Below are 22,635 nucleotides of genomic sequence, written 5' to 3'. Positions count from 1 at the left end.
CGCGGACCATCGGAGGTAAGTATATACACTCTCGGGTCACATTATATAAATCCATGCCGGCTGCATGGATTTATATAGTGTGACCTAGTTGTCACAATCACTTTCCAGGTGATGCTAAAAATCGCCTGGAAAGCGCTCGTCAATCCACATGCGGAAACGCATGTGAATCCGCATGTATTCCGCAGGAAAAACGCATGCACAATCTGCATGCGTTTTTTCGGCCAGGGAGATGCAGAAATTATGCAGAAGTTTTCTGCTTCATTTCTGCATCGTGTGCACATACCCTCAATCTTCCTCTTGACTCAGACCATTTTCCCTGTCCCTGCTGGTGAAAAACATCCCCACAGCATGATGCTGCCACCACTATGTTTCACTGTGAGAATGGTGTACTTGGAGTGATGAGCGGTGTTGGTTTGGCGCCAGACATAGCGTTTACCTTGGCGGCCAAAAAGTTAAATTTTGGTCTCCTCTGACCACAGCACCTTCCTCCATACATTCAGGGAGTTTCCCACGTCTTTTGGTAAATTCAAAATGAGCCTTAAAATTTGTGTAAGTAAAGGCTTTTTTCGGCCCACTCTTCCATAAAGGCCACCTCTACGGAGCGTACGGTTTATTGTGGTTGTATGGACAGAGACTCCAGTCTCTGCTTGGGAACTCCGCAGCTCTTACAGGGCTACCTTTGGTGTGTGTGCTGCCTCTCTGATTAATGCCCTCTTTGCCCGGGTTGAGAGTTTTGGTGGGCGGCCCTCTCTTGGCAGGTTTGTTGTGGTACCATGTTCTTTCCATTTGGTGTTCATGGATTTATTGGTGATTCAGGGGATCAGAGATTGGGATATATATACAGTACAGACAATTGTACATTCACACTGAAGGCATCAAAACTATGAATTAACATATGTCGAATTATATACTTAACAAAAAAGTGTGAAACAACTGAAAATATGTCTTATATTCTAGGTTCTTCAAAGTAGCCACCTTTTGCTTTGATGACTGCTTTGCACACTCTTGGCATTCTCTTGATGAGCTTCAAGAGGTAGTCACCGGAAATGGTTTTCACTTCACAGGTGTGCCCTGTCAGGTTTAATAAGTGGGATTTCTTGCCTTATAAATGGGGTTGGGACCATCAGTTGTGTTGTGCAGAAGTCTGGTGGATACACAGCTGATAGTCCTACTGAATAGACTGTTAGAATTTGTATTATGGCAAGAAAAAAGCAGCTAAGTAAAGAAAAACGAGTGGCCATCATTACTTTAAGAAATGAAGGTCAGTCAGTGCGAAAAATTGGGAAAACTTTGAAAGTGTCCCCAAGTGCAGTTGCAAAAACCATCAAGCGCTACAAAGAAACTGGCTCACATGAGGACCGCCCAAGGAAAGGAAGACCAAGAGTCACCTCTGCTTCTGAGGATAAGTTTATCCGAGTCACCAGCCTCAGAAATCGCAGGTTAACAGCAGCTCAGATTAGAGACCAGGTCAATGCCACATAGAGTTCTAGCCACAGACACATCTCTACAACAACTGTTAAGAGGAGACTTTGTGCAGCAGGCCTTCATGGTAAAATAGCTGCTAGGAAACCACTGCTAAGGACAGGCAACAAGCAGAAGAGACTTGTATTGGGCTAAAGAACACAAGGAATGGACATTAGACCAGTGGAAATCTGTGCTTTGGTCTGATGAGTCCAAATTTGAGATCTTTGGTTCCAACCACCGTGTCTTTGTGCGACGCAGAAAAGGTGAACGGATGGACTCTACATGCCTGGTTCCCACCATGAAGCATGGATGAGGAGGTGTGATGGTGTGGGGGTGCTTTGCTGGTGACACTGTTGGGGATTTATTCAAAAATTGAAGGCATACTGAACCAGCACGGCTACCACAGCATCTTGCAGCGGCATGCTATTCCATCCGGTTTGCATTTAGTTGGACCATCATTTACTTTTCAACAGGACAATGACCCCAAACACACCTCCGGGCTGTGTAAGGGACATTTGACCAAAAAGGAGAGTGATGGGGTGCTACGCCAGATGACCTGGCCTCCACAGTCACCAGACCTGAACCCAATCGAGATGGTTTGGGGTGAGCTGGACCGCAGAGTGAAGGCAAAAGGGCCAACAAGTGATAAGCATCTCTGGGAACTCCTTCAAGATTGTTGGAAGACCATTTCCAGTGACTACCTCTTGAAGCTCGTCAAGAGAATGCCAAGAGGGTGCAAAGCAGTCATTAAAGCAAAAGGTGGCTACTTTGAAGAACCTAGAATATAAGACATATTTTCAGTTGTTTCACACTTTTTTGTTAAGTATATAATTCCACATGTGTTAATTCATAGTTTTGATGCCTTCAGTGTGAATGTACAATTTTCATAGTCATGAAAATACAGAAAAATCTTTAAATGAGAAGGTGTGTCCAAACTTTTGGTCTTTACTGTATATATTTTTTTTTTAAAGGGAATCGGTCACCACTTTGGAGTTATCAGACCTCTACTATGGGTATACAGGGTATAGAAAAGTAAATCTATACATACCCGTATGGCCCACGGTAGAGGTCTGAATCTAGAGAAATGTAGTTTTATCTTCTTGGTTTTCACACAAGCTATCCCCGCCTATGTACACGTTTACCATATCCCCCCCCCCCCCCCGCATGTCACAGAGTCCTGTGACGTGCGGTTTTTTCCCCTCATCTCCCAGCGCATGCGCAAAGCGCGGCTCACAGGGAGCGTTGTTTGTTTCCTCCTGGGCCCGTTCGGCTGAGCAGAGTGCTCAACAACTTCTCAACAACTTTGTCCCTGACTTGTTTGGAAAGCTCCTTAGTCTTCATGGTGATGTTTGGTCAGTGATGCCTCTTGATTAATGGTGCTGCAGCCTCTGTGGAGGACTATGTGGGGCCCACTATACCGTATGGAGGACTATGTGGGGCCCATTATTCTGTATGGAGGTCTATGTGGGGTCCATTATTCTGTATGGAGGACTATGTGGGGTCCATTATTCTGTATGGAGGACTGTGTGGGGCCATTATTCTGTATGGAGGACTATGTGGGGCCCATTATTCTGTATGGAGGACTATGTGGGGTCCATTATTCTGTATGGAGGTCTATGTGGGGTCCATTATTCTGTATGGAGGACTATGTGGGGCCCATTATTCTGTATGGAGGACTATGTGGGCCCATTATACTGTATGGAGGTCTATGTGTGGCCCATCATTCTGTTTGGAGGACTATGTGGTGCCCATTATACTGTATGGAGGACTATGTGGGGTCCATTATACTGTATGGAGGACTATGTGGGGTCCATTATTCTGTATGGAGGACTGTGTGGGGCCCATTATACTGTATGGAGGACTATGTGGGGCCCATTATACTGTACGGAGGATTTTGTGGGGCCATTATACGGTATACTGGTTGGCCCACGATTTCGTCCAGGTTTTTCATTTTGGCCCTCTGTGTGTTTGAGTTTCACATGTGTGGACTAGACAATGTAAAGGGAATACAATTTAAGTGTATATAACTTTTGTTATAATGTGTCAAATTTTTGTCTATTCCACGTCATGTAGGCTACATGCTTATAAAGCAAGGAAAGGTGTCTAAAATGTTTGATAGTTGTGATGCACAGCATCCAAGACCATAAATCTCCCCCAATTGTGTGCATGCATGATAGCATGACGACTCAAGTTACTGATTATTCCGATGCGCTGATGGAGCGGGTATGGCCGCGGCATTACATTCCCTCTGCAGGCTCCTGCAGGCTCTTTATTACCCATTGCTCAGGTTTTTTTTTTCACAGCAGAGCATGAACTTTTTGTTAGCTCCATTAAAGGAAACATTGTCTTTAGCTATTTTCTGGGATATGGCTCCCAAAGATCATATCATATCCGGATACATAATATTCAGTGTAATATCAGTATAACGTTATATCTTCTTTGGCACTTGGTCAGCGTCCTACACAGTCAGTTCCTGGTACAAGAAAACAATTTAACCTTACTGATAAAATATGAGCCAAAATCATCTCCAACATTTAAGACCGCAATTTATTTTAGAATTATTTTGGGCATCAATTGAATCAACTTTGTGGCGCCATCTAGTGGCCATTTGTATTTAAAAGTTATTCTGTGTAACCAAAGAGGCAGTTCACAAATTATATTCTCACTTATACAATTTTTGGCGACAATATCTACGGTATCACTCTATGATACACCGTGACTATCCACCCCACGTAGTCAACCGGCCGAAGAGGGCATCACTAGGACATGTATACTTACTGCTGAAGAATAGGTCACTATTAAAAAGGGGATTTTACCTGGAACAAGTAAAAAATTGTTGTGGTGCCACCCTAAAGAGCAGGCCCATAACTAGTCAGTAAAGAAAAAATAGGGGGCATACAAACTAGTCAGGTCTTATTTTGGGTCTGCATTGCTTTTTACGCTGCCTATACACCACTGGTGGTTCTGGAGTTCTTAAATGGGTTTTCCCATGAACAAAGTACATTTTAAATCAACAGATCTTGAAATAAGTTCCACAATTGTATGCATTAAATAAAATGTTCCTGTGCTGAGATAATCTTATAAATGTGCCCCTGCTGTGTACTGTGTAATGGCTGTGTCTGACCGTGCAGGAACATGGTCTGATCATACCACATCTCCTGGGCAGGGGAGGAAGGAAAACAGTATACAGCATGGGATCATAGCTGCTGGGGCACATGTATAAGATCTAAGCCAGGAACATTTTTTTTTTTAACACATCCAATAGTAGAACTTAATTTTATTCAATAGATCTTAGAATAATAAAGTTTGTTCATGGAAAAATCCCTTTAAGTCCTCCATTATAAAAACCCTTATATACGGGATTTTTCGGATTATAAGACGCACCTAGGTTTTAGAGGAGGAAAATAGAAAAAAGAATTTAAACAAAAAATGTGTTCACTATGCACTTTTAAGGGGAAGGGGGTCTTCTGCTGACACTGGTATAGGGGTTATGTCCCCCCAATTCTGACAATACCCCATCCTGGTATGCATGGCACCCCTCATCCCTGTCCTGGTATGCATGGCGCCCCTCATCCCTGTCCTGGTATGCATGGCGCCCCTCATCCCTGTCCTGGTATGCATGGCGCCCCTCATCCCTGTCCTGGTATGCATGGCGCCCCTCATCCCTGTCCTGGTATGCATGGCGCCCCTCATCCCTGTCCTGGTATGCATGGCACCCCTCACCTTTATCCTGTTATGTATGCATGGTCCCCTCTAATCCCCATCATGCTGCACATAAAAAAAATAAACACTCCTACTCACCTTTCTTCTCTCCTCCAGCGCTGCGTCCGGTCTGCCCGCTCTGATCTCGCCATGTGAGCCGCGCATGGCGTCACCACCATGCGTGGCTCACAAGGAGAGATCAGCTGCCGGAAGTCACTGCTCCCCACGCCGGGACTGTGTGCGCGGGGAGCAGTGACTTCATGCTCCTTCATAGCCGGCACACAGCGTAGCCACAGCGCGGCTCCTGCTGCTGCCGGGCGATCGCTATTAAAGGGCATGACTATCCACCCCAGTAAACGGTAATTTAATAGAGTGATTATAACAATCTGTGGGGTAAGAAGTCACTGACCGGTGGGATTGTGGAGCAGCTGCCGACTGTACCCATGGATGTCACGCTGGTGGTTCGTGTACGGTGCTGGTTAATGTGTTGTATAGTGTCTTCATCTCTAGAAATAAAATACAAAATGATGAAACCAATGCATAGTGTTCAAGGTAATACCCCACAAATCATAATTAAAGAGGACCCGTCGGCTCTTCTGACATGTTTCATGGATAATATAAGACAGACAACAAGGCAAAACCATTTTTTCTTTCAGAACCTTATGTTTGTTTCTCCTCCAAGAAATATATGAAAAAGGTGTCACCATTCCCCCATGTCAATAGTTTACCTGTAAACAGTCTGGCAATTAAATCTTCACATTAGTGAGAATCTGGACAAATTAGAATTTTATGACATTCTGATGTTGAAAAACGTGCGTGTTCACCATAGCGGTTAGAAAAATGCAAGCCAGCCATGGCTGAAAATATCCGATATCATGAAGTAATATTTGAACAGATTGTGCAGCATAATTGAGCATCAGCGTCACCCCAGGGATATAGCGCAGGAGGCTCTGGTGGTTTAAGTCAGCACCAAAAGCCATGGCATTCATGAACGGCCCATGTGCAGAGAAATATCCGATGAGGCCCTGTTTTTGTCAAGACAACCAGAGTACCTTGAGCTGTATCCATGTTGGTGACAAGCGAGTAGTATAAATCACTATTTTTGCCCCATCTTTGGTGCCTGAAAGGTTTTTACTGAGGCTGGACAACCCCTTTACCATTTCTATATGCCCTGTAAATCCTCACTGAAAATTAAACAGATTCCCATAGAGAGAAGTAAAAAAAATTCTCAGGATTTGGTCCAGTAGCCACATCAATATGGATGGCTACCAGATAGAAGCCCTGCGTACCGCCTCCTGCCAGGAGACATCCTTGGCTACGCTTCTAAAGGGAACCTGTCGGGTCCCCCATGCCCTCCGACCCACCAGCATTTGTGTATTTACTGCTAAATTCCCTGCCTATCCAGCCCTTTATCCTGTTAGTCACCTAAACATGTTAAAAAAACACATTCATAAACTCCGTTTTTCTTATGCAAATTAGTCCTTTGACTAGTCGATGTCAAATTAAGTTTCCCCAGACTAGTCGTCCTTCTCTGCTTGTTATCACACCCAGAGGGGCATAACAATATGATTTGCAAGAGACGGCATTCATCGCCATCTCTCTGCAAACCTCGCGCATGCGCACAGCTTTCTTGAGGCATGGTCCTTTTAGACCACCGCGAGAAGCCCAACACACCGGACAAGGAGACCAGGGGCCATCGGAAGGCGAGTATAATGTTTATTTTTTACCATTCTTTTACTATAACTTGGTCACACTATATAAATCTATGCCGTTTGCATGGATTTATATAGTGTGACCAAGTTGTCAAGCACTTTCCAAGTGATGCTAAAATCGCTTGGAAAGCGCTTGACAACCCGCATGCGGAAATGCATGTGAAGAACGCTTCACTTACACTTGTCCCTGGCAGGAAAACGTATGTACAATCCGCATGAGTTTTTTCTGCCAGGGAGATGCAGAAACGCTCAGGAAAAATCCAGAGCATTTCTGCATCGTGGGCACATAGCCTAACAATGATGTTGTCCCAGTACTGCTGATCAAAAGAGCAGCTGGGGATGCCCACAGGTGGGAGGCTATTCGCAGGGCTCCTCTCCAATGGCCACGAATTATTGATGTGGCCACTGGACCAGGGCCCTTGCAAATCGATTTGCTCAGCTCTTGGTTCTCCTGGACTATAATACTGATTGACTATAGCTTCAATGTCTGATCACTAAGGCGCGACTTCAGCCATCCCACGCAATCAGCACAATGAAGGGTATGCCAGGAAGAGGACTGGGAATATCCTTCTTTAGACAAAGCCTTATCACAATGAATCTTGTAAATTTTGAGGAATTACCTGAATGGTCGGTATTCTTTGTTTACTCCAGAAAGATCCAGCAGGTCAGGACATTTATCATCATAGTCCTCAAGTTCCTCACTTTCCTGACCTTCAGCATCTTCATCTGAGATTAGCTTTTCATTCCCCAGTCTGCTACCTTCATCATCATCATGTACAGAGATTTCAGGGGTTTTCTTGTCAGTCTTTTCAACAGCCTTTCCTTCCAGTTCAGCTAAAGCGTTACTGAATTCTGACATGTCTAAGCCTGGTCCATGATTGTCACTGTTCTGTTTGCTTTCAGAGTCTTCAGTAGTAGATGTGTCTGTGGCATCTAGTAGTCTTGTGTCTTCTTCCCGGCAGTTTTTGCTTTTCTGTTCACCCCCTCCATTAGGCGGAGTACAGCTGGTTTCTGTATCTTCCTCGTCGGTATCATCAGGACCAGCTGGCTGTAAGAGCTCATCATCCTCCTGCATTTCTTTGGTATAGCCACTGACTGCAATTTCTACATCAAGAGAGCACTCTTTCCTGAAAAGAAACCATTGCAGATATGTTAACAGAAAAGAGTTAAACCAAGAGGCGAGATGTGCATCTTAGTGTAAAATGTTACCTATGTGGCTAGTGAAGCAGTATGGTAATAGCCTGCTATGATTTGCACAAAACATTAAGGTCCTGATTCATCAAACACACGTCAGAATTCTGGTGTGAAAGGGGCTAAAATGTCGCAAAATGCCAGTCTTGATGAATTTGGGCTCCAGCTGATGTTTGCGTCATAGAAAACTAGCAAGCTGTTGTGAGCAGGGCTGAGGAGTTGGCAAACCAAACCTCTGACTCCACAGCCCTGCCTCACTACTGAGCGTGTACACAAAGTGCAGCACAGATTCATCTCAGCTAAAAGCCGAGATCCTTAGATCAGGAACAGATCAGACATTTATAGGACATAACTTTCCCAAATTCTTATGAAAAACTGTACAGCACATCATGCATTGTACTACTGTACCAATTTATTACATTTTTTAGGAGTCTGAGTCAGTCCATTTTATACAGACTCCAACTCCACCACAATGGACACCAACTCCCACTCCACAGCCCTGGTTGTGAGTAACACCGTTAATATGGTGCACTACACCAATGATTTGGAGAGGGTCACAGACGAGCATATGAAGGGCAACAAAAAGTATTGCTGGTGGTGTACTCAGCCCTGAGTGGAGGAGGCCAGTCCACCTGTAGGAGTGTACATGCAATACAAAGAGTGAGGATTGCCACTACAGAAAGGAGCAAAGTGGTTGGGACGTGAAGAGTATTTCCATCAGTAAGTGGAAGTTTAGCTTCCACAAGAGCCAAGGAGTTGCCACACCAGAGGAGGCTGTGAGTGAAGAGGTTTGCCACCACAGAAATAGTGAGGAAGTTGGTGCACGGGGGAGGCAATGATATGCAGTAGGACAACTGTCTTCCTCTATTCTAACCAAGTGTTGCCTCATCTAAGTGTTCCTGAGCGGTCTCCTGTATAGGTCAGCATTGCTCCGGCCATTCTGAGTGGGAACCAACTGCTTAAATGGGCACCCCACCACCGCTTAAAAGCTGGATACAAGAGTTCCTTCTCATCAGGACTGGTAGTAGCCTCACCATATAAACATTATGTTCTCACTCACTGACAGCAAACATATCTTGAAAAATGTGTGGAAATTATAAACAGTTATATATACATAAAAGGGAAGATAAAGAATATAGCAGATCCATGAGCTTGCAGTATGGCGTCGTATCTGGTAGAGGAGTATACTGCGATCACTTGGTTCTGTACTTAATGGGAATTGGAGAATACACAGCTCATGTGAAAACTGAAACTTCCTTGGCACAGAAACCGCAATTACTTCTCAAGTTTCCATATCCTAATCTACAGTCAAAGAATGTTAAAAAAATATATATAATATAATAATCCATCTCAATGAAAAGGAGTGGAGACACAAGAACTCATCTTAATTAGGTATGAAATGTTTCTTCATTTTGGCCACGCAGAATCCCCTGTGTGTCAGGCGGAGACACAGCACCACTTATGTATCACCGTCTTGGAGGGCAATTTACATATTCTGTTATATTATTCTTGTAACTCTTCTGCAACAGATTATAGCGGACGGTGAGAGCAGCCAGGATTAAATGATCACTTCGTGCAGTCACACACACTTCAGCCAATTTAAATGTCAATTAAACTAAGTATGTTGGAAGAAAACCACATGGACAATAGGAACTGGGAGCTCTACACAGATGTCAGTAAAGATTTTTATACATCCTTAGAATTTAATAAATTGAATTCCTACAATAAGCATTGCAGAACCACAGGATATACCAGAAATGTGGCCGAAAGCAGAAAAAGTTTCCTGCCAGGTAAGGTCAGAAACGTAGAATGACAGCCAGGCAGAGTAGTTAGAGCTGTGCAGCCCAGCAATGGTGCCTGCATCATAGATAGCTAGCAAGTGGGGATGAGTAGCACTCAGTAACTATGGTGCTCTACCCCAAGGGTTCAAAGAGGACCATGGATGATCAGATGATATTAATTAACATTAACCAAATCTGTACTTAATGAGAGTTTAAGAATACACAATACTTGAAAACAGAAACTTCCATGGCACAGAACCTGCACTGAAGTTCCCATATCCCAGTCTGCAAATACAACCTAGAATAAATACAGTGCAAAGAAACCCTACAGTAAGTAAATAGTAACACATGTAAAAAACATAGAAAAAAAAAAAAAAGTACCCTTTCTTTTAAAGAGTAATAATAATAATAATAAAAAAAAAAAAAGTAAAATCATCCCACTGCGGCAAGGTGCACCCAGTCAGGATGGTCCCTACTCTGGTAACTTGTCTCTCTATGTGCCAGGAGGTCTCAAAAGAGATGGAGCAGATCTGGGCCTAGGTTAGATTTGACTGTTAATGGTTATAGCACCCACATTACACTTATACTAACTGCTGCTGGCCCATGTTTTTGGTTTTGCTTCAGTTTCTTTTTCGCAGTACATTTGGGGGTTTGGCCGCCCCTTCGGTCTGTACACCATTTATATATCCAACTTTCCACAGCAAGGTGTAAAACAGTCAGGCCCAGGTCTATAGCAAGGTAAATTATTAGAATTATATACACCGTGTCATGGTAAGATGGCTTTTACAATTTTCTGATCAAAAAATGTACCCAATGTTTTTTTCTACGTATTACTATTTACTTACTGCAGTGTTTCTACGCAATGTTTTTATTCTAGTTTACACTTGTCTGTTAATGGCCACAGCGTACAGGTGCACTGACACATTACGCTTATACTAACAGGTGTGCTGGCCCATGTTTTTGGTTTAGCACAATCTATAGTAAAAAAAAAAAAAATCTAATAAATATATCTATCTATATATATTACATAAATGTATAATAATCCATCCTAATGAAAAATAGTGGAGACACAAGAAAGTGTCGATAAAGGATGGCAGATCCATAGGGTACATCACAAATGTGGGGAGAGTGTTTGCACATTTAGGCCAGATGCTTTCTCCTTAGTAAGTTAATTGAGCAGAGGCTACTGTGAAAACTAGGAGTTATGGAAAGATATGAGCATGCATCATTATCCCTTTATTAAAGAGTTTCTCCACTACTTGGATCAGGGCTGCGGAGTCGGTGTCCCATTTTGGTGGAGTTGGTATAAAAAGGACAGACTCCTAAAATATATAATAAATTGGTTCAGTAGTACAATGCAGGATGTGCTGCACATTTTTTTATCATAAATTTTGGAAAATTATGAAATGTTCTGTTCCTGATCTAAGGATCTCAGCTTTTAGTTGAGATGAATCTGTGCTGCACTTCATGGACACGCTCAGTAGTGAGGCAATGAGGAGTCAGGAGTCAAAGAAATTGAGGAGTCGAAAGTTTGGTTTATCGACTCCACAGCACTGACTTGGACAACTCCATCTTAATTGCTATACACCCTGATGTAAAACAGAACAGCGTTTTCTCACTTATGGTGCAGGCACTGTTCCAGTGATATCAGCGCTGGGGCTTGTGTGACGTTCTATCACGTGAGCCCTGCTGACAATTAGCGGCAGCTTCACTCTCACTTCCTTCAGACAAAACTGACAGTAGAAATAACTGAGAACTGCTGGTGCTCCCTGACTTCCTCCAAATATCAGTTATATCAGAAGCAAGCGGAAGAGAAGCAGCCGCTGATTGGCTGCAGGGATTGTGAGACAAAGTCACGCGAGACTCGGGGGAGCGGGCGCCAACGTAGAGGCAGTTTTAATTTCACATGATGAAATATAGCAATTAAGAAGCGGTATTCTGATTAGTGGACAACTCTTAACTATCATGGGGGGCATGGCTAGGGAACCCCTTTCTCATGGGAGGTGATGGGCACGGGGGCAACACCTGCACTTATTTACTGTACTCCAGTACAGCTCTTTACATTGTCCTATAAAGCTTATGAGGGAACCTAATTTCTCCTGAAAGTAAACTCCATATTTGTTTTATGTAAAAGGTATTTTTTATCTGAAAATAATGTATACTTTTGGATCTGCTGATCACAAATATACAGTAATCACTAATAAAGAAGTGGTTTCAACCAGTTGCCCTGCTGCGGATGTAAAATTACAATTCATTGGATGCCCTAATAACCACAGGCAGTATACAGCGTTCTCCATCTAGCCCACCCGTATACAGCATTCTCCATCTAGCCCACCCGTATACAGCATTCTCCATCTAGCCCACCCGTATACAGCATTCTCCATCTAGCCCACCCGTATACAGCATTCTCCATCTAGCCCACCCGTATACAGCATTCTCCATCTAGCCCACCCGTATACAGCATTCTCCATCTAGCCCACCCGTATACAGCATTCTCCATCTAGCCCACCCGTATACAGCATTCTCCATCTAGCCCACCCGTATACAGCATTCTCCATCTAGCCCACCCGTATACAGCATTCTCCATCTAGCCCACCCGTATACAGCATTCTCCATCTAGCCCACCCGTATACAGCATTCTCCATCTAGCCCACCCGTATACAGCATTCTCCATCTAGCCCACCCGTATACAGCATTCTCCATCTAGCCCACCCGTATACAGCATTCTCCATCTAGCCCACCCGTATACAGCATTCTCCATCTAGCCCACCCGTATACAGCATTCTCCATCTAGCCCACCCGTATACAGCATTCTCCATCTAGCCCACCCGTATACAGCATTCTCCATCTAGCCCACCCGTATACAGCATTCTCCATCTAGCCCACCCGTATACAGCATTCTCCATCTAGCCCACCCGTATACAGCATTCTCCATCTAGCCCATCTGCATTTCATGATAATAATGAAGCAGGTCACAAGACATCATACATAAGGCCTCACTTACTGGATATCACAGAAGGTGGGGAAAAGTTCACTTTCATAGTTGAAGCGTTTCACAAAAAAATCTCGGATACATTTCACATCTCTGTCAAAATACCTAAAAAATAAAAAAAATAAAAAATCCGTTCAGCGGTATGACATAACACTTCTAATGTGACATGTGTCTCCGCATCCACCTTCAGCTGTGCGCACATACGCTGCTCAGATATCAGGCCTATTCTCTGTGCGGAGATCACACATTATAATACTTTCCTGCATTTATAATCTCAACCAATAAATCACTTGGACGTGTTCTTAGCCGCACTTTGACAATTCATGTCTCTATCAATGTACGAGCAGACAAGGAGGAATGCTGCTATTAGTAGGTAGCTGATGTACGCATGAATAATTCAGCATTAAGGACATTAGTATCAGAGCCAAGATTAGCGCATACGCTAGATTAATCAATTCATGGTTGTGGTGTGTATGGGATCACTGCAGGGGGATTTACAGCCATAATTCTACATGACACTTTGGGTAATAGATAGTGACCAGGCTGAACACCGACCATTCTGCATTTGTGTGAGATGTAGACACCATTTGTGGGAAATCAATCATGGTGACGTGGTCCTCATCATCCAGCATTAGATTGAACTCGTTGAAGTCACCATGGATCAGACCGTGATTGGCAAGCTTGATAATCAGCTCCATTACTTCATTATACAGTGCTGCTGGATCCTCAAGATGACGAACCTGGCATCTAAAAGGCAAGAAAAGGAAAGTGGTTAAAAAATAGAATGTAAAAAAAACCAAAACCTGTAAAAGGCGGAGTTTCTAAAAAATTACATTTCAGAGATGTTGGGAGAACGTGATCCCTCGATGGGAATCCAGATGCCAGCACGTCAGTGACTCTCGTGGACAATGAGTGTTCATCTCACTTAAGTGGATCATTAAAAATAGCCTTGTAGAGAGGTAATCAACTAAACCAAGACATGAATGATAGAAGAAACAGAGATAATCGTTCCCTCTTTGTATATCAGAGCCATGAAGAAAATCCTGCTGATTTTTTCCCCCCCAACAACTGAGTGAGTGGGACTTAACCAAGGTTCAGTGTTTAATTGTTTTGTCCTACTGCAGACAGTGAAAAAGGGGGGGGGGGCTCCTGCTGCGGCCAGTGGTCTCACACCCACACACAGGACAGTGAGTAGGATGAAGGGAAGCATGGCTGATCACATAAGATGTACAGAAGATTTATTTACAATATTTAGCAGTTCAAATTGTAATATAAGGCAAAATAGGATCACAGAAAAGGAGTAGACTAATGGAGAAATTCCTGGCTTTTTGTTTTATACATTTTCCAGGTTTAGGGTTCCTTTAAAGGGGTTTGTCTTCTGCTTTAATATTAAGAGGATATGAATATTAGATCAGTGGGGGTCCGACATCCTGCACCCTCCATTGATCAGCTGTTATGAGCTGCTGTAGCGCTCAGATGTGAACCATGTATGAAGCGGTACAGAACTGCTCCGTACACTGTGTATAGAGAACTGAAGCTCAGCTCCTATCCAATTCACTGTATACATCCTGACAGCCACTGGAGTTGGTGTCAGACCCCCAGTGATCAAATATTTAGGACCTATTCAAAAGGGTTATACAGCATTTGGACAACCGCTTTTTAAATTAAGTAGTCCCCCTGGTAAAATTAAAAAAGAACACGCACTTACTTCCCACACCAGCATCATTTCAGTGTTGTTGGTGCCTGGTCTCCAGGGCTCTTGTGACATTGGGTTGCAGGGCTCGCATAGCATAACAATCAGCGGCCACCAATTGGCTGCAGGGCTCACATGGCATAACAATGTCGCAAGAGCCCTAGGAGACTAGATGCAGACAGACATTGTCAGAACACTGATGGTGGGAGAGGGGAGTATTTTTGTTCATTTTTTTTACAAGGAGAACTACATCATTTAAACAGGGGTTGTCCAGATAGTGAATGAGCCCTTTGAAGTAAAGGACAAAACCCTTTAAATAAGGAAAATATACGGGATACGCAATTGATTTTAAACTAGCAGGCAAAACTTATGGTTAAATGACAGCCAAATTTTCCAGCTGGTGACTTTATAGGAGTTAGCTGTAATTTGTTATCTGGGAAGAGTTATTACCAGCTTAAAGGGAACCTGTCATGTCTTCGAACGTTATTAACCTGAGAATATGTAGTTAATCTGCAGGTTAATAGCATTCTAAATCTGCCCGGCCACAGCACTAAAAGCGCGGCTACAGAGTGGAAATGAGCTGTATTCCTCCCAGCAGCCTCCAGCAGCAGTGCATCAGTGCAGAGCCGACAGTCAGTGCCAGGCGCGTAGTTACAGCTTCCGCTATAGCTGAAGGCTGGAGGTTTGCCTGGGGGGGAATAAAGTTCATTTTCTCCCGGCAGCGGGGCTTTCAGTGTAGCGGCCACACAGCTTTAAAATACCATTAACCTGCAGATTAACAGCATTTTATGACTGGTTCCCTTTAACAAGTTATCACCCCTCTCCAGGTGATGTCCCATAGATAAAGAATAGAATGGTGGTGCTCATACATGACACCCACTACACTGTAATGGGGAATTTCAGTGCCTGTGCAATCAGCATCTATTCTGTGGATAGGTGATAACTTGCTCTTGTGGGAATAACCCTTTACATTGATTCTGAATGGAGAGTTCCCGTTCTTTCAATTTTTATTTCATAAACTAAAAGTAAACAAAAATAAGAAACTCTAATATATCTCATCAGTAAAAAACGGCTTCTTTCTCTGCCGGGACTGATTCTTCATTTTGAAAATTCTCAAATCATTAGGTAAAGTGAAGACAGATTGTTACATTACTGAGACCGGAATACACATTTTACCTATGATTTGAGAATTTTCAAAATGAATAATCAGTCCAGGGGGAGACAATCAGATTTCTCTGATAAGATATATTACAAAGTTTCTTATTTTCATGTGTACTATTGAAATAAGATTAAAAAACAGAACATTATCTGTAAAAATGCTATAAACAAGCAGATCTAGTGGTAATCGGTGTTTAAAGGGTATATAGGGGACTTGGATAATAGGCACATTTTTTGTTTTTCACCAACAGGCAGGTAGTTGCTACCTACCTGCCTGTTGTGCCTGGTAGCGTTCTTCCCCAGCACAGAGCAGTCACTGACCGCTCCTGCCGGGATTCAGCTGCCTCTGCTGGCATCATTTCGACAGAGCAGTAGCTTCTTTTCCGCCTTGCTCTGTCAACAGGGCGTGGCTTTATACGTCATTCTGATTGACAGTCTGCTCCCCCAGTTTGACAGCTGGATTCCTGTTGCCTATCATAATAATGTTGCCTCGCCCCATCAACAGAGCAGAGCGGAAAAGAAGCTGCCGCTCTGTCGATGTAAAGTCAGCAGAGGCAGCTGAATCACCATCAGGAGTGGTCTGTGACCCCTCTGTGCCAGCGATAATCGGTGCCAGGCACAACACGCAGGTAGGTAACAACTATCTGCTGGTTAGGACTTAGTCACCAGGGCTGTGGAGTCGATGAGCTAAACCTCCGACTCCTCAATTTCCCTGTCTTCAGACTCAAACTCCACAGCACTGCCTCACTACTGAGCAGGTTTTTTCAGAAACGCTTTCATTGGCGCTTCCACACTGTTTACAGGATTCTTCAATACGGTTTATTAAAATGCAAAGAAAAAACACAATGCATTTCGGCTGGGTCAGCCTTCATCAGGTGAATCACTACTGAGCGTGTACATAAAGTGCAGCACAGATTCATCTCAACTAAAAGCCGAGATCCTTAGATCAGGAACAGAACTGACATTTATAGGACATTTCATAACGTTCCCAAAATCTTATGAAAAAAAATGTACATCATATCCTGCATTGTACTACTGTACCAATTTATTATATATTTTAGGAGTTGGAGTTGGTCCATTTTATACAAATTCCACCAAAATGGACACAGACTGACTCCACAGCCCTGTAATAGTCACTTTTTTTTGTTTTTCCAGGAAGTCTCAGATATCCCCTTTAAATCCTCTCTGGATGCGGAACCGGAGCAGCAGCTACAGGGAGAGAAAGTTATGTTCTCCCTGCAGCCACTAGGGGCACAGTGATCTAGTGACTATGGTGGTTATTCTGTAGGGGCGGTCACATCAAAACACAACAGTAAAGCTGTGTACCCACTATGTGTTTTTCAAGCGTTATTGCTGCGGAATTTCCGTAGCATTAAACGCTTGCAAAACGCTTGGTAATCCGTGCCCCATGATCCCCAATGAAAATCCAGATGTTCTGTGCACATGCTGCGGAATTTTCCGCAGTGGATTTTCCTTGCGGAAAAATCCGGAGCATGTCCATTATTTGTGCGTTTCTGCATGCGGATTTGAGGTCCCAATGCATTTGAAAAACGCAACTGAAAGAAGCATGTAAAAATGCTGCAAAAACACTTAAAAAATGCGTGTAAAATCCGCAAGCGTTTTTACTGCCAAGAACATGCAGAAATTTTCTGCTTCAATCCTGCATCGTGGGCACATAGCCTTAGAAGAGTAAAAAATATCTTACAAATAAGAGATAAGCCTAAAATTGATATAATTAAACATTTAATTGCCAGTTTTGATCGCACATAGGGGGTCAAGACACTGGCACATATATCCAGGGTGTTCTTGTTTCCTCTGTTCAATGTCATCAGCTCTATCAATTCCCCAGACACACTTTCTTTAGGTCTCAGACACTGGAAATTCTCTCATATCCTCACACTCCCTGATTGGGATTCTAAGGAGCAAGGCCCAAGGGGTTGATCTCCTTTGTATACACCCAGTTACAAAGCAGGAGATGCTCCTCATCGCCATTGTTGATTGAGGCCAAACGGAGGACAGCAATTACCTCCCTATAAGAGGAGGATTGGAGCGAGGCCTTGAACCTCTGCACAATACGTTTCATCAGCAAATAACAAGCTAGTCCAAATAGTCCATCAATGCTACCTGACACCTAGCAGGTTATATACCATGGAGGTTTGGGGAAGAGGGAGGTCCTGGCTATCCTCATCGAGATCATACAATCCCCTGCACCACTCTGCCCTAAGGTGTGTGTATTAGGAATCCTTGATGAGGAGACCTGGCCTCACAATCCTCGCACTCTTCTCAGGAAAACATTGTTATTGGCTTGCAAGGCTATCGCCATGAGATTAATGGATAGAAGACCACACTGGGTCAATATGGTAAATGCTGCAGCTTCCGATCAGAGGGTGGTATATAAAAATAGACTTTGTCCTCAAAAATTTGAGGAGGTATGAAAGCCTTGGTTTAAATTCTCTTTTGAATCACATTAGTTCCCAGGTGATGAGGAGTATTCTCTCATATATAGTTATATAGGTCAAAAAAAGGCCTAGGTCCATCAAGTTCAACCTTTTTCCACCAATTATACATTTTTGTCCCTAAATTATCTATAACCCACATGGAGCGCTAGCTAAACGTAGTAAATGTGGCAATAATATGTTGAGGTGAAATAATTGGCATTTTGTCACCTGGTGAGGTTAAACAGATCGGCACAACATTAGAGATCACTTGTAATGTAAGGAATCCTTCGGAAGGCTTGCTGCCAGTCTGGTGTACCGTGAAAAATTGTTTCCTGAAAACTTTTCAACGCGTAGAAATTGGAAGTTTTGTGTTTTAATCCAGGAGTTTATCCTTTGCAATTTTTAAAAATAACACTATTTTGAACGGACTACATTGGGGTTTAAACCTCCATGACGTTTTTTTTTCCACCTTTATATATATTTTTTTATATCTGGAGTCCTCATCAGTTCAGGAAGCGCCTCTCTGGATCAAAACACTTCCTATACCCCACAATGTTATGTGTATTTCAGGAAATCGTCCAGCCCTTTTTTGAAAGCTGTTAGTGTTGGCCATCACTACCTTTTGTGGTCGGGATTCCACAGTCTGACTGTAAAGAACCCTTTCCTGTTTAGGTGCCGGAATCGCCTTTCTTCCACCCGTAATGAGTGCCCCCTGGTCCTTAGTATGGTCTTTGGTAGGAATAAGTCATGTGCTAGTCCTTGTACTGGCCACACATGTATTTATACATATAAATGAGATCTCGTCTTGGGCGTCTTTTTTCTAAGCTAAACAAGCCCAACCCAACTTTTCCAACCTCTCATCATATGAGAGGCCTTCCATCCCTTGTAATAATCTAGTTGCCTGCCTTTGAACTGACTAACTCCTGAATATCCCTTTTAAAATGTGAAGCCCAAAACTGGATCCCATATTCTAGATGTGGCCTCACCAGTGATTTATAGAGGGGTAACAATATGTTGTATAATGCAGCGGCTTGCTGCATTGCTAAAATGTCCAGGGGGTGTGTTCTGGCTGACCATTTACCTCCCCCTCAGGTGACTGATCACATGACTGGGACATCATCACAGGTCCTGTGTGCACAGAAGGGTATATAAATCCTGGTGGTTTTGAAACAGAGAGAGGCCTGGTGAAGCCTGGAAGGCAGAGGCTGGATCCCTGTGTTTGAGATGCCAGTAGCCTTGGAAGGCAGGAGGCCTGGTCCCTGTGTGGGACTCCACTAGCCTGGAAGGTAGAGGCTGGATCCTTGTGGTGGAGATACCAGTAGCCTTGGAAGGCACGTGGCTTGGAGACTAAAACTGGGAAGCCTTAAAGCCACAGCTGTGGCAGAACCGAGCTGACAGAAGCATCGGAGACCCAGCAAAGGTAAATCGGCGCCACAAGTGAATATTGTTGCTGTACCTTGCTGAAGTCTGTATTTGAAGCTAAGCGGGCATAGCTGCCAATGAAAAGCCTCTAGGATACATATGTAACATTCCTGCGAGCCACTGAGATGGACTATGTTATGAGCAGTTTATGATGTATAATAAACTGCTGGTCTTCATATTGCCAGAAAACGTTGCATGTGTGCTTTAATTGATCCGGTGAAGCGAGTACCCCCAGCGTGATGAATAGCGCTACCTTACAGTTGGGATCGCGGGATTTTATTTCTCTTTTTATACATCCTAAAATCTTATTTGCTTTTGCGGCAGCTGCTTGACATTGAGTACTGCTGCTCAGCTTACTTGTAACCAGAATACCCAAATCCTTCTCCTGTTCTGTAGTCTCGAGTATACTCTCATTTAATGCGTATGCAGCAATAGGATTACTCCGTCCTAGGTGCATTATTGTACATTAAACCTCATTTGCCATGATTCAAGGATGTGATATTTGGCATCTTATACCATTGGTTAAGATATTAGACCCAGGGTATGTTAAGGGCAAGGTTTACTTTGCCAGACAGTATTAATGAGCAATGAGAAATGCTGATGGTTCTTTTCTTCTATGACATAACTTTGTTATGTTGTATAATCTTCAATAAAATGAGTTAAAAAAAAACCCATTTAATTGCAAGAGTAGTAAAACGAATAAAAAATAAAATAAAACCAGGAATGAGAAGAATCAGCTATCGTATCTTAGCTGCAATGGTGTCTTGCCATTCAGCAGAAGACATACTCAGTCACTGTACAGATGGGTGGGCTATTGCGGAGGTCTCAGACACTAATCATAGACCTGGCACATTCACCGATCATCAGACGTATTGGCTGACCTTGTGACAAGTCACTGGATCTGAACTGCTGTATGCAAGCTTTGCTTTCCCAACCTTGGCTCCTATTACATACAGCAATATGGCTGTCTACAAAGGAGGCCATTGTGCTGGTGAGAAGAGGCAGGGGACATGGCTGTACTGCCACCTTGAGGAAAAAGAATGAAATACTTCATAAAATATTCTGTAGTGAAAATACAATAAAACCAAGAGGTTTCCAACAGACATTTGTGAAATCCCATTGATGAATGTTGTAAAATAATTGTTCTTAACTAAAATAACAATTATCCTTTAGGTCTACATTACTGAGAAGGACGATGGGTGTAAGTTCTGGTTGGGAGAGAGATGAGAAATAGTTTGGTGGTTTCAGACAGCACAAAACAATAAATTATTTAGTAGACAGACAACCCCCTGCCATATGTCCTATCAGTGTCATAGAGGTGAGAGTTCCCTTAGCCTGACATGTCCATGTATGCCATGGATAGGCAGATGTCACTGCAGGGGGATATCACGCCCCAGCTTCCACTGGCTGACAGCTGGTGGTCTCTGAAGCTCTACCTGCAGTGATGAGTGGATTTTATGGGCACAACCACTTTAACAAACTTATACGGCGCTATTTACTTAAGGTGCCAATGACGTTATGACCCGGCACACCGGCAATGGCATGTGCTTGATCAGCAGGTATTCTAATAACAGGACATGTGTGTGATACCCGCTGACCATATACAAGTCTTGGCAGGTGTTTGGGGTTGTAACGTCATCAAGACCACTCACTTTCGATGCAGAAAAGAGTGCTGCCAATAACCCCTTAAATATTTTATGACGCCGGATGCCAATTTGCAACATTATCTTTCCAGATGAACATTTATGGAAAGGAGTACCGAGAAAGAGGAACAATCGTGTTATTCGGTTTTTTAAAGGACCCTTCCCATCTCACATGACCCAACTAACTTAGCGTCAGGGTGGGACGATTGTCTGGTTTTGTCGCTGCTTCACAGCAAGGAATTAGTCAGCGAGCATTACACTAGCATCAGAGATACTGAATATCTCCTCCTTACTTACAAGGGGTAGCCATTAATTAGCTCCATCACTACAGCGTGCCTGTTGTAGTCATAGGGTTTTGGTACGGGGAATCCGCTCTCATACAAGGCCTAGAAAAAAATATATAGAAATGTGTCAGCAAAATGGGTTTCTAAAAGTCAAAATTATTAACCTTGCATTTCTAGATTACATAAATGACTAACAAATATTGTATTAGCATGACAATTACTTAAAGGGCTTGTCACCCCAACATTAAAAAAATCTTTCAAAATAAAAAAGATAAATTATCTGTGGACCTCTGTTCCAGCTGGACATGTATGTGACCCTGCAGCTAATCACTGGCCTCAGTGACGATCAGCAAGTCCTGCTCTGTCCAGACCATTCAGGGTGTACAGAGGCAGGACGGTGTCTGTCCAGACTGTTCTGGATGGATGACATGTGACAGCTGAAGCAAATCGCTGACTGCTGTGATTGGGTGCAGTGGTCACATGACTGTATCCCTCTTCCGGCCACACAGACATGGGTAGGAACCTGGGAAGCGTACGATGACGAGTGGTGGGGAAAATCAGAATACTTTAGCATTTAGTTTTAAACATTTTTTTTAAAAAAAGATAATTAAAAAAAAACTTTTTTTGGGACCTTCAACCCTTCCCAAAGGCACATCGGTATCACATTTGGTAACATGGTTAATTTTGTAACCAAATGATTAATCTTTGATTGACTGTCTGGATCAGCACCCTGATGTGCAAGAAGCACAGCGTCATCTGCAGCACCACCGTCAATCATATAAAAGAAATGCATAAATCGCAATCCAACGTTATGGGAATACATTTTTTTTTTAAATGGGTTTTGTATTTTTAGATGCACCGCTAGGGTACATCATGAATGTGCTGTAGGGTTTGGACTTTTCAGACCACATTTGGGGCTACTGTCGATTCTTTCTACTAAACACCACACCCCCCATCAATCACCTACTTATGGAATATGCCAACAATATTTAAAGACACGAGACCCTTTTTACTGAAAAGTTGCTGTAAGGCCATGTTCCTGTGTAACATCTCTACTGCGGAGCTCCAGCAAAGGAGCCGCTCAGGATATCATCATAAAGGAGGAGAAAAAAAGTCACATTACAGATATTAAAAGCAAAGCTCTAAAATTGCGCT

At 43.1% G+C, this 22,635-nt stretch overlaps 1 protein-coding gene across 1 annotated transcript in view; it reads right to left on the bottom strand.

Moving 5' to 3' along the window:
* RIOK2 (RIO kinase 2) overlaps positions 1 to 22,635 on the bottom strand; it is a 34,659-nt gene that overhangs the window by 4,304 nt on the left and 7,720 nt on the right. Inside the window, exons 5-9 of the mRNA XM_073678155.1 lie at positions 21,494 to 21,582; positions 13,398 to 13,589; positions 12,855 to 12,947; positions 7,499 to 8,005; positions 5,576 to 5,672 (exon numbers count right to left, since the gene is read on the bottom strand). Coding sequence (XP_073534256.1) covers positions 5,576 to 5,672; positions 7,499 to 8,005; positions 12,855 to 12,947; positions 13,398 to 13,589; positions 21,494 to 21,582 — 978 coding nt within the window. The remainder of the gene's footprint in view (positions 1 to 5,575; positions 5,673 to 7,498; positions 8,006 to 12,854; positions 12,948 to 13,397; positions 13,590 to 21,493; positions 21,583 to 22,635) is intronic.

Source organism: Phyllobates terribilis, unplaced genomic scaffold, assembly GCF_046119375.1.
Source record: "Phyllobates terribilis strain yellow unplaced genomic scaffold, ASM4611937v1 Scaffold_1__5_contigs__length_1240528914, whole genome shotgun sequence".
Lineage (NCBI taxonomy): Eukaryota > Metazoa > Chordata > Amphibia > Anura > Dendrobatidae > Phyllobates > Phyllobates terribilis.
Note: the sequence above shows the minus strand (reverse complement) of the source record. Positions and strands in the feature narration are given on the sequence as shown.